Raw genomic sequence first — 16,787 nt, 5'->3', positions numbered from 1 at the left:
GACGTCCTCAATTATCTTTGATTAAGTCCTCTTGATCTAACAAAAAGCTTTGAGGTCATGTGTCTTCCTTGTAGTTTTCTTTTATATCAGCTGGTATCCCGTGTCTCTCTCTGTGTTTGATGATGGGGTATTTCTATTCTGTGGGGGCTGTGAGCTCAGCGAGTTTTTTTCTATCAGCATAATCCCCTCACTCCAGGCGCCAGCGTATAAAAGCTAACGTGGGCCCCTCTGTACTCCCACACTGACCACCAATCCGCTCATTTACTCACACACTGCCACAGGTAAGACAGTGATCAACACCCCGCAGAAAAGAGAAGAGAAGAAAGGATTTGAGGTAGAGTCCAGATATGGTTGTGGGAGTCAGAATTATAAAATAAATGAATTAATGTGACCTTAGAATGGGAAAATCCAGCATTATTAATGAAAAACATAAAGAATATGGCAGATTTTAAAATCAAATGTTGTGCTGGCACATGGTGAGAAAGCATTTTCAGTAGCCAGTGAACAGATCCATACTGTTAAACTGAATTAATTTGAGTGATTTTCTTGCAGCTCACTTTGTCTTTTGTGCTTCTTCATTGTTTGACTGCGGATAAAAGACATCGATTGTTCTGAGCTCCAACAAGTGATGAACAAGTGTGGCAAAGTTTGAACAGACTGATGGATCTTTTTGTACCATCTGTTGAAAAACGGCTCAGACTTTACTTTGCGTTGCTTTTGTTCTGCTGTGCAAGTTAAATGTTTGCTAACGTGGGACTCTGTGGTCTCGTCTCAGGTGACCCAGCTTTTATGACTCCAGTCAAAAACAGAGAGAAAAAAGGGATTTTAAAATGTATCAGACAGAGTAACAGCAACAACCTGTGGGAATTACAAAAAAAAAAAAAAAAAAAAAACAAACACTGAGGGAAAAAGGGAGAAAGTTATATTAAAAAAATAAGCAAAATGAAAAAAGTACATTTTGATTCAATTTACATATCTGAACAGGAGCAGGAAGAAGCTTGTTGTCATTAAATCTAATCCCTTAATGGTTATATTCTTAAGCAATGTTAATGACAAAATCTGATTTATCAAGAAAAAGCAAGTGGCAGAGATATTTAGTGCATTGTAAATTATGTTAACGTTGTGAAAGCCTCTTAAATTGTAATCTCCCTCTTTGCAGAAAGCATGTTTAAAGTTTAACTTATTGTTTGTTACAAAATCTGTGCTGTTTCAAATTTCACTAAATCAGGACATATATTTACATTTTAAGGGGAAAAAGGCAAAAAAATTTGGTCCCTACTACCAAATATGTAAATAATTGCTTTTATTTTGAAAAAAGAAAAAAAAAAAGTAGTTTGGACTTTTGTCCATTTCAGACTAAATGTTTATTATGTTTTTAAAGGATTATATTAGAACATTGTAGAAAAATCAACCAAATTAAATAGTTTACTTTAATTGCTTCTACATATCTCTGGGATGTGAGACTTCAAAATTATTTTTCAGAGTGCTTTGTCAGTGATTGGTAACTTTTAAAATGTTAAAACTATACCTTTGTCACAAATCTTTTCTTCTCCTGGTTTCAAGTCATGTCTGCTGGAGGAGAGAAACCCAAGTCCCAGCCTGATGGGAAAGCAGCTCAGAGCAAGACGTCTGAGACCGGCATGATGTCCTACAAGGTACGGAGAGCACACCCTTGCATCTACGGCAGATTTCCAAACATTTCTTGCTACTCTTTGTTAGACGGTGTGAAGCGGCTGACCTAACGGTTTACCCCCTGACCTCTCACCTGCTGCTCCCTCCTCCTGGTTTTTAACGCTCCCTGAGCAGGTGGTCGAATGTTACAAATGGCTGAAAAATACTCCAGGAGCCCAACAAGAGCCCATGTTGTATGAAGACAACATGGGCTCTTCATAACGATCTCTACCCTACACCCATTATTTGGAAGGTTTTTGCCACCTCAGTTTAACCAGTTCCTCCCCCCCCCCCTCGCTCTGTGTTCATCAGATGTGCGTGTACGACCAGGAGAACTTCCAGGGCCGCTGCATTGACATCACCGCCGAGTGCGTGAACGTGTGTGACATGGGAATGGACAGGGTGCGCTCCCTGCGCGTCTGCTGTGGGCCGTGAGTACCGCCGACTTCCGCACGCCCACGAGTTTAAGCACTGCACGCAGAAACCCCACTTCTCCGGGCAAACAGCAGGTGATTTCACTGATGCGCCTCTCCATTATGGGACACTTTTGCTCTTTCAGGCAGTCAGGGGAGGCTTTTATCCACAGCGATTTGCACAGAGTGTGCAGCAGCAGAGCGAGCTTCAGTTTTCCAGATAGCATCTGACTTTGACCAGAAGCAACTTTCCTCTGCTTATACTCTAACCAAGAAACTGCAGTTGCAGTGTGAGCAGAATGAAAGACACGATAACAGACAATAACAGAATAAAGAGCATCATTATACAATTCATTTTACCACTAAATCCCCAAAGAAGCATCTCAGGCCAGAATATGTCAACAATCAGTTTTGAGAAGGAGTCGACAAGCAGAAGAGCGAGATCAAAGGCTAAGCAGCGCTCTCGCAAAGGGTAATCAATGCTGCTCTCTGAGCTTAATAACTGAAAGGCTTCCATAATCAGAGATTCAATGTACATCTTTCGTCTTAGTGCACTTTATTCCACTCCTCAGATTTGTGGGCTTTGAACAGATGAACTTCTGTGGTGAAATGTTCATCCTGGAAAAGGGCGAGTACCCCCGCTGGGATTCGTGGAGCAGCTGCCAGAAGAACGATTACCTTCTGTCCTTCAGGCCTGTGCGGATGGTGAGCTCTGCTATGCTGTCACTCGTGAATAAAGCTTGCTCTCTTCTATTCTTCCTCTTCATTTCCTTTTTTTGTTTTTGTTTCATCCAACACGTTGCAGGATCCTGAGAAACACAAGATCTGTTTATATGAGGTCGGAGAGTACAAAGGCCGTAAGATGGAGATCATGGATGATGATGTTCCCAGCCTGCCTGCCTACGGCTTCACCGACAGAGTGGGAAGCATCTTGGTCAGCTGTGGGACGTGAGCATCTTAAAGTTATTTTACCTTTGTGAAAACGCTTGCTTTTAGAGTTGACCCCGTGTTTCCAACCATCAACGGTTCATAACAAGATCTACCTGCCAGATTTTTACCTCGGGTTTAACAAGCAAGTTTTTTTCCCCTGAATTTATTAAAGAGTATTTAAACTATTTATGCCATGTTTAAAAAAAACCCCATCAGATCTCATTCACCACAACACTCTTAGACACAGCAATAACCTTTAGGAGTACAGTGTTTACAAAAAAAGTCAGAAGAAGAGCAAAAACTGTAAAAAGGCTATTTATAAGGAAACTGTATTTTCCACAGAAGCATGACAGCTTTTCCTCCAGATGCTACATCAAAGAGCTCAACATGAACTGGTCACTTTACTGCCTTTTTATTTGCCCTTTTCTACTTTTAGTTTTCATTTATCGCAACTAAAAAGGTGCCGTTTGCCACAGAGCGTCATTTTGGATGTATAGTCGGACTTGCCACAATTATTTAAGTTGATCCCAGGAAGGCTTGGAGACCAAAGTTATTCTGTCTTCAACATCTTTCTGTCATGCTGGATTTGGAAATGTTGACAGACTTTTGACTTTTCCAAGGAATGCTCACAGAGACGAGTAATTAGTACAGCTAACAATGCTAATCTGTATAATTCCTGATTGGGGAATGATAGCCAATGTCATACAGCGTTGCATTCTGGGTGCTTAGTTGCTGCTCATCAGCTCCACTAAACAGTGCAGCACATAGATGACTGTTTCAGATCAAGAGAAATAGTCAAACTTATGGATGTTTTCTGTATAATAATTTGTCTCAGTTTATCTCCTCAGTAGTTTTTCCATCACTTTATGGATAAATATTGACCCAGTGGTGATTCCTGCATGAATGTGGCCCTAGGCAAGCCTCTGCTTTTAAGCCTGCATCCTCAGATGGAAGAAAAACCCAATTTGCAATCAGCGTAGAATATCTCGGTCCTGATTTATCTTCTCCATATGTAGTGCTTTTCATGGTTCGATGTTAGTAATCCAAAACGGGCCTGTGAAGTGTGAAAATGTCTCATTTTGTCTTTCATAAATGCTTACATTTATGGCTTGTAAATCTCAAACTAAGAATCTCTGTCCAGTGTAGATTAATCAAATGCAGGTCTTACAGATTCAATATTTCAGATTTACTGGCAGAGATAATCAATTTCAGCCCGTATTACTGGAAAACATAAAAATAACCCTTTAGCTTAGCAGTGAGTATGAGAGCTCAAATTAGACACCAATTAGAGTTCCTTTAGCTGCTAAAATGAACAACCAATTTCCTTACTGTACTCACACTCATGTAACCGCTGGTGTATTACTGGGTGGAGGGTCATATTGCTCATATAAAAACAGACACTGAGTTGGTCAGAGGGGAAAACGGTAATAATTTTGTGGAGGGCTGTCTTTTCTTCACCAGCAGAAGCGCCGCAGCGAAGAGCCGCTCTGTAGCTAACGAGATGCACTTGTTGCAAATGCTGGTGATGAAGTTTTGTGATAAATTAAAAATAACAAATCTGCCAGAGGCTGCAGCTTTCACAAACAAAAGGAGACAACTTCTGCTCTCTATCCCCACTCCAGCTTTCAGGTCACATGGCATCAGCTCCACCGTTTCTTCAGGGTACACATTGGATAGAAAACTTTCAAATTTAACACTAAATCAAATTTTGTCAGGAGTCACATCGTGTTTTTAGAGCATAAAACGTTTACAGGAGATTTGAAAAAGACGCAACATGAATTTTATGCGTTTTATGACGAAACTAAAGAACCACAATATTGATTTTTCTTTTACGTCTTAAAGCTCGGGTCTCAAACTGCATTCCTCGAGGGCTAGAGTCCTGCAACTTTAGATGCCACTCTGCCTCAGCACACCTGGGTCCAATCTGAACTCGTTGCCAGAGCTCTGCAGAGCTTGACTGCATGAAAGTGAGGCAGTTTCACCATGTAATCCAAGCCTGTAGGACAAGGGACACATGAAAAAGACTGCAGTTTGAGAGACCATCAACCATTTCCAAAAAGAAAATTAATACATTTATTGGTTATAATATTCTGCATTTTTTGGAAAGTGTCAGTTGACTTAGTAACTTTTTTCTTGTACTGATGAAAAAAAAAAAATCTATATTTGTTAAAATCTGCCTTTTCTATGTAAAAATTTCGCAGAGCCACAAATTACAAAACCTTCTTTTTATTATACAGGACCCCCTCTTGAGGAAAAGTTTCATATATGTTACTTCTACAAATAACATCTTCAAGCTGAATTTGCTTCTAACTCTGAGGTGTCATGAAAAATGTCTAAATCTGGCACCTATTTCACCAGGACACAACGGCGTTGATATCACCTTCCTCTTTTTACGTCACTGCATCCTCCATTGTGAATTCAATATTCACAGCACAAGGTGGAACATGCATAAGGTGGAAATTGCACAAGTCTCACCTTTGTGGCTTGAGATCTTATTTAACTTATCTTACAAGTATACATAAGCAGTGCTTTGCAGTCGTTTTGTATGCCCGACTGAGGCTGCAGCCAGACTACCGCACCACACTTTTTCCCGCATTTGCATCTTCCAGTCGGCAGATCATACATATTTCAGCAGGGCTGCCAAAAAACATTGCACTCTGATTCTCAAACTACTGCGTCAAAAAAAAGTCAGCGTCTGTGTGCCGCTGCATGTGTCAGACGGTTTTCACATCCGTGACGTCATTCTCATACAGGCAGAAACAGCTTTCTAATCACCAATTCTTCTGAGCTGAGAGAGAGAGACGGACAGAGAGAGAGAGAGAGCAGGAATAGAGACTTTTTCATCAGCAGCTTGCTGAGGGTGTCATGGACGTCAGCAGCTCTGCGTCCCTGGATGTGTTCGCAGAGGTGTGGTTGCAAACAAAGCTTCTTCTCTGCTGTGATTACTTTGTTCTCGGTGCTGTGAACCAGTGGAAACAAACAGCTGGGTAGCAGACCCGGCCGTGTCTGGAAGCCTGACGGCATAACAAAACAGATCAATGTGCTTTTTTTTTTGTTTTTTTGTTTTCATCTGAGAGATTGTTTACCCACTATGATTTCTCTGCATCTGTCTCTGAACAGATTTTATGTACATTTCTCACTTATCTCTCACTCGTCTTTCACCCTTCTGTTTGTCTTCACTTGTAAGCAAAGTGAATGAATCATTTTCATTGCAAACTTTGGAGCTGTTCACGCCTTGCTTCCCTCTTTCCCTCCCCAGCTGGGTGGGGTACCAGTTCCCCGGGTACCGGGGCTGCCAGTACCTGCTGGAGAAGGGCGACTACAGGCATTTCAATGAATTCGGCGCTCCCTGCCCTCAGATGCAGTCCATCAGACGCATCCGCGACATGCAGTGGCACCCGCACGGCTGCTACACCACGTCCTCCAAGTGAAGCTCGGTGAGGAAAAGAAGAAGTGAGGGAGAGGTGGAGGTCTGGAGGGGTGAAGGAGGGAGGGCAACGAAGGAGAGGAGGAAAGAGAGGGTGCAGTGATGCTTCCTTCATCCCTTAATCTCTCAGTGGTTCAATGTGCAGAGTAGAGGGGATACGGTAGGGAGTTATTTATAGTTGCAATTCGGAAAACAGTGGAGAGTTACAGGAAGTTGTAGAGGAGGAATTACAAGAACCACTGGGACTATATCTGGTTAGAGAAACTCTTTATTTTTCTCTGCCTCTCTCCCGGTCTCTGTCATGTCCTGCCTTTCCCACATCCCTCTATCCCTCTTCCTCCCCCTTCATGTTTCACATTTCACCCACGTCAGCCCTCACCCAACCTATCGCAGCCTGAGTAAGGGAGGGCAGGAGTTTGGACTTGTTTCATGTTTGTTTGACGGACAAAGGAAGATCGAGTGAATAAAGATGGAAAAACTCTGAAAATTCACTGCTCCCATCCTGCTGCTACATCAGCCCTAACTCCAATAAAGCTACTCTCCTCCTAATTCTTTTGATTTGTCTTACTTAGCCAATGTGCTGCTACAGATATATTTTAACTCAAGGAGACAATGATGGACACCTAGGAACAAGTCAACCAGCTTGCAACATCCCTCCATCATGCATCTATTTCATTTTTTCCCCCTGAAAGTTGTCTGGTTGACAGAGTCTTCTGCTAGAGTTATCAATCTCTTGTCTGCTGCTGAGTAAAGTTCTCCTTGTTGTACCGTTTACATCTTTGGAATGAACAGCGCTGCAGAGATTCTGGTATTTAAAATGCATGTCCAGATCTGCCTGCTGCAATCCTTGGTTTTTGTGATGGTGTGTAAACTTCACCAAACAAGCGGATTAAATCGCAGCTGTGTTTGTCGTTTAGTTGACGTTAAAAAGCATTTTTGACTTATTGTCAACTGATCTAATTATGATGTTTTGATGACTAAACATGATCAAGTGGTTTTCTTTCCTCTAATAGATTTTCATGAATAAATGTCACTGCGTGTTATTTCTGTTTCTGACCATGTTTAAGTAATGCTGGTTGCTATATAAAAATCACAACCTTTAGTTGAAAAAAAAAAAAAAAAAAAAAGAAAATTACTATCTCCATAGAGCTTCAAAGCATCTTTTTTGTTCATTGCTTAGGTTTGCTCCTCAAGTTTGCTCTCATTATATTTCAGATTTGGAAGTTGCTGAGCAGAGCAGGAAATATTTTGTCCAAAATATTTTCATAGCAGTAGGTAAAAGCTGAAGTCATTCGATGTCATTATGAAGAGTGTATCTCCATCCACCCATTTTCTTTACAGCCTTGCCTCTAGTGGGGACAAGTGGCGCCTGTTTCATGTGAGACATTTTGGGCGAGAGGCGCGGGTACAATAATGCTGTATTACAGCATCATTGTATTAAGTGAATCTCTTTCCTCAAAATTCTATTTCCACGACGAAAGTGTGGAAAAAAATATTTTTGCAAATGAGATTATGAAAGCACATTTACTTGTGTATTCACATGTCTGGAGCTCAGAACTTCATGGCAAAGGTTCCAGTGAGCTGTGTGCAATGAACATCCTTGAGATGCCTCAACAGCTTCAATGGAGTCCACCTGTGCTAATTTCAGTGGATTAGACATGTTTTTCAAATCCACACTCCTGTCTATGTAAGGCTCCGCAGTGCAGGTCAGAGGGCAAACAACTAGTTTGAAATCAAATGAATTATCTGTAGACCTCTGAAAAGTATTCAGAAACAAACAAACAAAAAAAATCTTCTGCTTTCAAGGTCCCAATCAGAAAAGTCAAGAAAGTGACTTGCTACCCAAAGGTCTCCCTGTTGTCCAGAGCTCCAGCTTTCTTCTGTGGAGAGAAGAAGGAGAACCGTCTCTGCAGCAGTCCACCCATCAGGTCGGTACGGAGGAAATATTATGTATTTTCCAGACACTTAGTGCCATTTTATAGCCAAATCAAGCAACTATATCTTACCTTCAGTTGTCGTGAAAATATTGTACATAACTTAAAAGAAATCTGACTTATCATATCTGTATCTCAACTAATGAACTAAGCAGTAGTTTGAGACTTTGTGGAAAGCCTTCCTAGAACAGCTGCAGCCATTAGAGCTGCAAAGTGCAGGCTCACATTATATTAAACGCTTTGAATTAGGATGTGGTTCAAATTCATGTGTGTGTGAAGGCAGACAAACAAACACTTTGGCCATTATAAGGTACTTCTTATCTTTATCTTGTAGAAAGATTCGGTTTGAGAAGCAAAATCAGAAATTTGACAAATGCAGGAAACGTGGAAACTAACGTCTCTAGCACGGTGTTTACACGTGATTCACATCTTACTGCATTTAAACTCATCAGCACCAACAGGAAGTGTTTTTCTGACTTGTTCCAAATAGATGGGGATTCGATCTGATTGCTCTTTCCAGCATAATGTCGTCATTCTTTCTAAGATTAATTCCTGTAATGGAACTGGCATAGCGATCGTAAAATGGGTTACATCAGTGCCAAATATTTTCTGAAAAGGGATTTCAATTATTAAAAGAACATTGACTTTTCAACATGTCTGAACTTGGCTGAGTCATCCCTGTTTTACCATCAAAAGCCAATAAAAGTAAATGTAAAATTGGTTGTTCTTTTCAACCAATTTTATTTTATGCTTTAAAATCCAGCTGTGCCAAATCATTGCAACAAATGTGGTGTGATCGTATTAAAAGTGACTCGCATGCTGAACCTGCACAGAACTGAGCGAACTGTTAGTTGCTCCTTCAAAACTTTCACTAACTTAACTGGATGGTATGAATAACTTATATTCTGGAGCATAAAGGAAGCTCTGCTCTCAGCCCAGCAGTTTTTTCGCTCAGCATATTTCTCAAAAGAACTCAACTTGATTTATACTGATGGAAACCAATTTGGCCCAGCATTGCTTATTTGTAAAAAAAAAAAAAAAGTCCATCCCTGCTTCCAGAGAGTTCCAACAACACATTACGTTTTCTAGCTTGTGATAAACCACTCATGCATTATTTATCAATTCCACTAGAGAAAATATTGATGCGGTCTGCAAACATCAGCGCAGAAGTTGATGCAGACACACTTCTGCGTTGACATTGTCTTTCCATTCTTGCACAAAATCGTCAATTATTCTGACTTAATGTTGTCCTTTTCCTTTAAATGTTCAAAACTTCATACATCTAATCACCCATGTGGGAATTTATAGAAACTCTGTGCCAGGTGGCCATGATGGGTTATCCTGGCAATCACACTGCGTCAATGATGATTAGATTTTAATGGAACAAGCCTTTTAAGCTGCTTCAGTCATACAAGTGTGATAAAGCGACTTTCAGGAAGCTACAGAGGGATATTAATCATTATTTGGCTGCAGACGGATCAAAAAATAGCTCAGCTTGAATCTTTTAACCCTTTCTTGAAGAAGAGGACAGTAATGTTTGCGGACATCTGACATGCGGTCCTGTCTTGGGGACTCTGTATTGTTGACAGTTCTCAGTTACAACAGCAAAACAAAACAAAGCACCGTCTGTAGTCACGTAGTGATGGAAAGCAGAATAAGTAAAAAGTCCAAACAGCAGCACAATCTGATGCAACTCGATGCTGAGTGGTGGCAATGCAACCTGCTCAGGTTCTCAGATAGATGTTTATCCACATGCCTGGGGTTATACTTTGTGCTTGAACTAAGAATTCGCATTCAGACACACTTGTGGTTAAACAAATCAATTGCAGTGCTTTGCTTTTAAAACTTAAACACAGAGTGGGGGTTTGTCTTTAACACATATGCAAGTATATTTTTGTACATCTGCAGATACAAAAACTTTATTTCTGACCCACTGTACGTTATATTTTACAGTATATTTTTATTTATTTTTGGAAGATTTTTGTTATTTTTGAATGTTGATCTCAATATATTTTAGGAAGGGTTATTCTTGAATGATGTTTTATTTATTTTTTGTTTTGATAACCAGTTTTGGTTATAAGCAACTGGCTTATTAACAGCTTAGATAATTATTCATTGCAAAATAGAAAATAAAAAAAAAGAATGAGAATGTGGCTATCATCTGTACTTGGGTAAATTAAGGACTTAGAAATATAATTTACCACTTTAAAAAATATGATTTTTCCCCCTAATGATTAATTAAAACAGAAGGTTTCCAGAGTAATGTGTACTTATCACAGATTACAGTACACACTAGTTCAGTTTCTATTCATCAATAAAGCCATTAGATCATTATGTCTTTGACCAAATTTGTTCTCCACTCTTTTCCTTTGTAGTGGTGTAGAGTTGTAGAAAATCTTTAATATTTAAAACTTCAAGCTTCTTAATTACAGATGTCACAGAACATTTATGGAGTCTGGCAGAGTGAATGGGTGAAAAACTGCTTTGAATTCAAGCAACACACTATCAGGCAGACCGTAAACCTCATTACTCAAGCCTCCAGTCTTCTTCATTCTGCTTCTTTCTAAATGATAAAGTAAAACATGTCGATAGCTTCTGTCCAAACGTGCATGTGACACAGCAGCTTTCCACAAAATAGTGTAAAACTTTGCAATTCTTAATGAACATAAACAATTACAACAAGAATCTGCAGTGTGGGATCTTTTGAAAGCGCTTCAAGGAGCAGGTAGAAAAAGGCTGCATCAGTTTCTGCGGTTTAGTAGTTTTTCTTTGCATGATCAAAGTTCAATTTTGCCCCACGGCTTATTTGACAATCCTTTCATTGCACAACAGTCCTTTCACTTTCATGAGTTGCTTTGAACAATGTTAAACCAGCACTTCTCCAGATAAAAGCAGTGCAGGAAGAATACGCCTAAAAAAAATTACCCTTTTTCCCCACAAGGAAAACTAATCAGCTCTTCATGTGCATCCAGTTGTTTAGACTGGGATCTTCTTAAAAAGATGTTCAGATTTACAGGCAGAAAAAAAGTTTATTGAATTATTAATGGAGGAACAGTTTGATTAGACTCACAAACCTATTCAACCTCAAAGGACTAATGACATTCAAAACACAAAAATATACGTAAATAAATCAGAGCAGGTGTGCAAAACTACACGGTGTGAAAGGAGTGGCCATCTATTTTTGTCTTCTGTGAAATGGTTTATGCATTTGGTCTGAAAGAGTTTTTGTATGTTTCCTGTTTTGCCAAGGGAGCTCTGATGTAGCCGCATAATGGAAGCAGCTAAAAGGCTATCTAAATTATTTCTTAGAAGTCCTTGGAGGGCCTTTCTTTTGGCACCTGAGGCTTATGAAACAGTGCCCCAAGGTTAACATTTGTTTTTCAAAGATTATCAGTGTTCATGACACATCCAGGTGGTGTGTGTCACATAATTACATCGTCGCTCCTTCGTGAAAAGATACACGTGAGTCAAACTGTTTGAAAAGATGATTTTAATTTTTTTTTTGCATCCTGATTCTTTGTGTCGAAGACTTTCCCATTTTTCCACAATCTCATTGGATGTTTCTGGCTCAGAGTTGCAGGATTTTGTGACAGCTGGATCAATAAAACCTTTAAAGTTTGACGCAGCTCAAAAAGCAGAGAGACGGTGAAATCAGCAGTTAAAAAGCAAAACAAAAATTATAACAAATTTTACTTGATTTTCCTGTATTTTTCATCAGTCCCCTCACCATGGCTGCTCTGCTGGCAACTCGGAGATTTACAGTTCGGAGAGAAAGCTGTTGAGTAAAAGTTTTCAAAGTGTGATCACCAGGGGGCTTCAAGTGCTTCTAAGGAGAGTTAAGAAAATTACTCACCAGCTGTCAAAAGAGAAAGATAAATGCATCTTTTGTGGCTCATGAGTCCAGACGCATTTCTTCCCATGCTTAAATTGTTGTACAGCACAAATTTATCTGCAGGTGCTCATTTTTAGGCAGGAAATCACACAACTTGCTGGTAGACTGGTGGACGTGTTTTTGTCTCAACAACACGACTAAAGGCATTTATTCATTTTCCAATCGAGGCCCAAATTCTTAAACTACTAGCTGGTTGTCATGGCGATAAAAGCCAAAGGTTTGTGCAAATTCAGAAAGCATTAAATATCTTGTTAGCACTCATGCAGTTGGGAGGTTCATTTTAATTTTGCCCCACAGTCATGGAGCAAATGGCAAAACGTATTAGTTCAGTTACAGCATTTCGTTCCCCTGGCTGAACTTAAGACTCTTATGTAAAAAAATGTTTTAACTGAAGAATTATTTTATTCCATATTGCTGTTTTGTTGGGCCTTTTAGTGAGTACTCGCTCAAAAGTTTGATTTCATCTAATGTAACTTCATGTTTGTTTGTTTTTTTTCCTATATTCAAACCAGGGGAAATCTTACTGTTTATAAATTGCACAGTTTAATTAAGCCTTTAGTTAGTTTAGAACTTTAAATTTATGCTCTGTGTTGGGATGATGGCATTTGATAAACTGTAATGCTTATTACTTGTTTCATAATTGATGACTGTATGATGTAATTGTGATGTAAAACTTTGAACTGCTGCGTTGCTGAAATATGAAATACAAATGAACTTCATTTGATTTGATGCAACAAGAGTCTGAAAGCAAAGCTAAAACTAAACTTTTTGTGCTGCAAGCAAAACCCATATAAGGTGAAAAACTAACATTGCACATCAGCCTGTAGGCAACACCGTTATCATGAAGCATTATGGCAGTATCATGCTGTGGGAATACTCTGACGCTGGTAAGAGTTGATGGGAAGTTGGATAAAATTTTCAGAAAGGAAATCATGTAAACACAAACTTATTAGAATGTAAAAGATTTGAGACTGTAGGACAAAGGATGCAAAGACCATCTGCTGGAAATGTTCAACAAAAGAAACATATATCTAGAGAAGTGATGACTCCATCCAATATAACTGAGTTTGAACTATTTTACAAAGACAAATTCATGCATATTCCAGTCTCCAAATGTGCATAGATGGTGAGAGTGATCCCAAAAGGCTTGACGGCTGTAACTCCATTTAAAGGTTTGACAAAGTATTGATTTCAGATATAGTTTTCTATGAACAAATTCTAAAAACCATCTATCTTTTTCTTACATATTTATGCAGAACTTTACGTTTGTCTGTCAAATAAAATCTCACTGAAAAAACATTTGACTAAATGTAGAAAGTTGAAGGGTGTGTAAACTTCAAACACGTGTGACATAATAAATCTTTGAAATACATATTTATACAGATTGAACAGATGTATTAGAAACTATCCTTTTTGCAATGAATAGTGTAATTCACGTCTTAGTTATGGATCACAGGAAAAACGCTGCGGCTTTTATTACTGAATGAAATCTCCTCTGATCTCATCTCATGTTTACGGTTTCAATTTCAGTATTTTCAGCATTTCTGTAGCTCAAACCTTTCTTTAGAACTGATATCTATGGTAGTGTGTTTAAATAATCACAGCAGGCTTTAAAACTGCAACACATATTAATAGGCAACAAGATGATGCACTGTTTCAGCCGTTTCCTCGTTATCTTTTTGTTCAATCTGCCTGAAATATAAACCAGTGGTAAAACCCAGTCCAAATAGAAAACATTCCCTGGCAGTCTGGCTCCATAAATAACCCCGTTTTCTTTTTTTTTTCTTTCCTCTTTTTCCCCTTCATGCCCAAGAGGGAAAGGTACACTTCACCTGTCACTCTCACACCAAGTTTAGTTTCTGCCTATAAATACATTTATAGAAGACACCTACAAGGTGCAGTGAGACTTCCTCACTGTGCTGTTAAAATTAGATCGGAGGAGCATTGACGTCAGACCAGTACACACACACACACACGCACACACACACGCACACATGCACACACACACACACACGGACACACGGAGAAACAAACATGAGGAGGTTCATTTGAGAAGACCAGTGCGCGCACACACACAAGCTCTCGCTGGTTCGTCACTCTGTGAATTGGGACTGTCTCAGCAGCAGGGCATTATGGGATAGTTTATAGGAGCTTAATGAATCCTCAAGTTACAATACAGCTTGAGAATGACTGGGAGGGAAGTGGAGACACACACAGAGAGCCACACATATTAAATCCATCTCCTGCTTGTCACGTTCGTGTTCAAATTTTCCCAGCATGTAAGGATTTAGGTTCTGCAGGTCGACCCACAGTCTCCATCAAAGGGTCATCTCATTTCTGGGTTTAAAACAACAAAACAATCATTTTTGCTTTCTTTACAGAATATTTACACCATTTTAGTGCAAATAATGCTCCTGCATTATTGGTAAGTTGTGCAGAGTTTCCATTATTCGGGGCTCATAAAGAGTTGATCATTAAAACCACTGCTGCACTCAGATTTCTGCTAATGTCTTTTGAAATTTACTCCACTGCTGATAAAAAAAAAATAAAATAAAAAATAATAAAGGCGGTGGAGTCCAGTCATCTTGACGTCAGATAGGGTCTTTGATCAGTCAAAGAAATTCACTTTTGAAAATATATGCATTCAGGACGTGTTTTCATTGCTTTGAAAAGCGTCAGATGAAATCTGGGCCAGAAAGAAAGACATCTTTTAGATACCAATGGATCTTGAAAAACTTGTGGAAAATATGTCCTACTTTTGAGAGCAATGCTCAAATAAGGAGTTAAGGAGAAGACAAGTCGGGGAGAAAGTTGCGAAAAAAGTTCAAAGCAGAATCAGATTATAAAGACATCATCTCAATGAGGAAGGTTCATCTGAACTTGAGACGACTATGACACAACTGACAAAACATACAGAGATGACTGCCCATCTAAAATGAAAAGCCGAAAAGGAGATAATTAACTAGAGAAGCAGAGGCCTAATGTAGCTCTAAAGGGCTTGCAGAAATTTTAACAGCTTAGGAGGGACAGCTATGGACAGGACAACTATTTGTGTTTTTCACAAGGGCTTTATGGAACAAAAGCAAGAAACATCTATTATTGAAACAAAGCATGAATACATACTATTTGTAGTTTTCCACAGTCTTTGAAGGCCACACAGAACACGTTTGGAAGACAAGATCTAAATAAAACAGTTTGCTTACAGAATTATCTAGGGATGCTTTTCTTTAGCAAAGTCAAGGAAGCATGTCAGAGTTGATGCAAAGATGGATAAAGTTCAATACAGGGAAGAAACTCCTTCCAGGAGGATAACAGACACAAACATACAACCAGAACTACAATTAAATACCTGATAATAAATTAATCAAGATATATTCATGCAGTGGACTGGCCCTGAGGAAATACAGGCCTGTATTTACTTCAGAATCTGTAGCAAGACTTGAAAACTGCTGTTCCCAGAAGCTCTTCATCCAGTCTGACTGAGCTTGAGATACTTTGACAATAATAATGGGCAAAAAATATTATTTAAGAGAGGAAACTTATTTTAAAACCAACTGAGCATGTTCAGTTTGTTCTATATCTTTTGTGTGAGATTTTAGATTGATCCTGATGTGTGCTATTAACTCGGACCAGCAATCTGAGTTTTTTGGCCAAAGACATATATATATATATATATATAAAGCCTTCATAAATCTGGTAAATCATTGGAATTATTAGATTTTTCTTTTTTGGTTCTTTTCTTATACAAAGAAAATCTACCTAATCTCAGAAATTTCCATTTGCATGAGATTTGAATGAAGTATTTCATGAGGAGCACAGTAGTAAAAGAGCCTTTCAAACACGTTATTACCACGTTATTATTCGTGCCTATCCAGCTGCACCTTAACACAAATAGTCAGTCGGCCAATCACATGGCAGCAACTCAAAGCATTTAGACATTTACATGTGGAGAAAAAAACTTGCTGACGTTGAAACCAAGCATCAGATTAGAGAACAATGGAAAATTTACTTGACTTGGAACTTAACATGACCATTGGCACAAAACGGTCTGGTCTTAGAAACATCTCCCTGGACTCTTATACAGAACCGTCTGTGTTTTACAGAAAAGTGTCCAAAAAAAGAGGTGATATCCAGAGAGTAGCAATTATTCCCTGTTGATGTCAGAAGTCAGAGGATGATGATTCTACTGGTTCAAGATGACATAAAGATCACACCAGCTGCTCTCGTTTCTGTTAAGGAAAGCAAACAGAGGGAATAACTCATACAGACTCGGCAATATTGGACAAAACTGTATGAGAACAATATTTCCTGGAGAGATGAGTCTAGATTTCAACTTCAGAATAAGAGATTATTAAATTAACCTCCTCAATTGAGCATTCCTTTCCATCGGATTACTTTATTTCTGACCCACTGTATATTATTCTAGTCCTTATTCTATTTTAACATATATTTTATCTTGTGTGAATCTGAATGCTTCAATTACTTATCACTTTGCTGCAGTTGCATTTTCCCACTGTGGG

General features: G+C 39.0%; 1 protein-coding gene and 1 long non-coding RNA gene across 2 annotated transcripts; one reads left to right on the top strand and one right to left on the bottom strand.

The window, feature by feature from the left end:
• Window positions 1–225: 225 nt before the first annotated feature.
• Window positions 226–6,990, top strand: LOC106946181 (beta-crystallin B1-like). Its single transcript, XM_015030350.1, has 6 exons — window positions 226–281; window positions 1,564–1,655; window positions 1,984–2,102; window positions 2,657–2,789; window positions 2,890–3,032; window positions 6,274–6,990. Exons 2-6 carry the CDS (start codon window positions 1,566–1,568, stop codon window positions 6,443–6,445), a joined length of 657 nt encoding a protein of 218 aa, XP_014885836.1. The 5' UTR covers window positions 226–281; window positions 1,564–1,565; the 3' UTR covers window positions 6,446–6,990.
• LOC106946183 (uncharacterized) lies at window positions 4,182–6,264 on the bottom strand. The gene is made up of 2 exons (XR_001424717.1): window positions 5,490–6,264; window positions 4,182–5,010 (listed from the first exon to the last, which is right to left on the bottom strand). It is a non-coding gene; the product is annotated as an uncharacterized LOC106946183 (long non-coding RNA).
• Window positions 6,991–16,787: the final 9,797 nt, after the last annotated feature.

This window comes from Poecilia latipinna, unplaced genomic scaffold (genome assembly GCF_001443285.1).
Source record: "Poecilia latipinna isolate Pla-1442-1.1 unplaced genomic scaffold, P_latipinna-1.0 Scaffold180, whole genome shotgun sequence".
In the NCBI taxonomy this organism is placed as follows: domain Eukaryota; kingdom Metazoa; phylum Chordata; class Actinopteri; order Cyprinodontiformes; family Poeciliidae; genus Poecilia; species Poecilia latipinna.
The sequence above is the reverse complement of the archived record's forward strand: the minus strand, read 5'-3'. Positions and strand labels throughout refer to the sequence as shown.

Bases quoted from the DNA above. Each gene is read 5' to 3' on its own strand.
- LOC106946181 (XM_015030350.1), top strand. From the start codon at position 1,566: ATGTCTGCTGGAGGAGAGAAACCCAAGTCCCAGCCTGATGGGAAAGCA. The intron at 1,656-1,983 runs GTACGGAGAGCA...TGTGTTCATCAG, and splicing joins CCGGCATGATGTCCTACAAG to ATGTGCGTGTACGACCAGGA. The intron at 2,103-2,656 runs GTGAGTACCGCC...TCCACTCCTCAG, and splicing joins CTGCGCGTCTGCTGTGGGCC to ATTTGTGGGCTTTGAACAGA.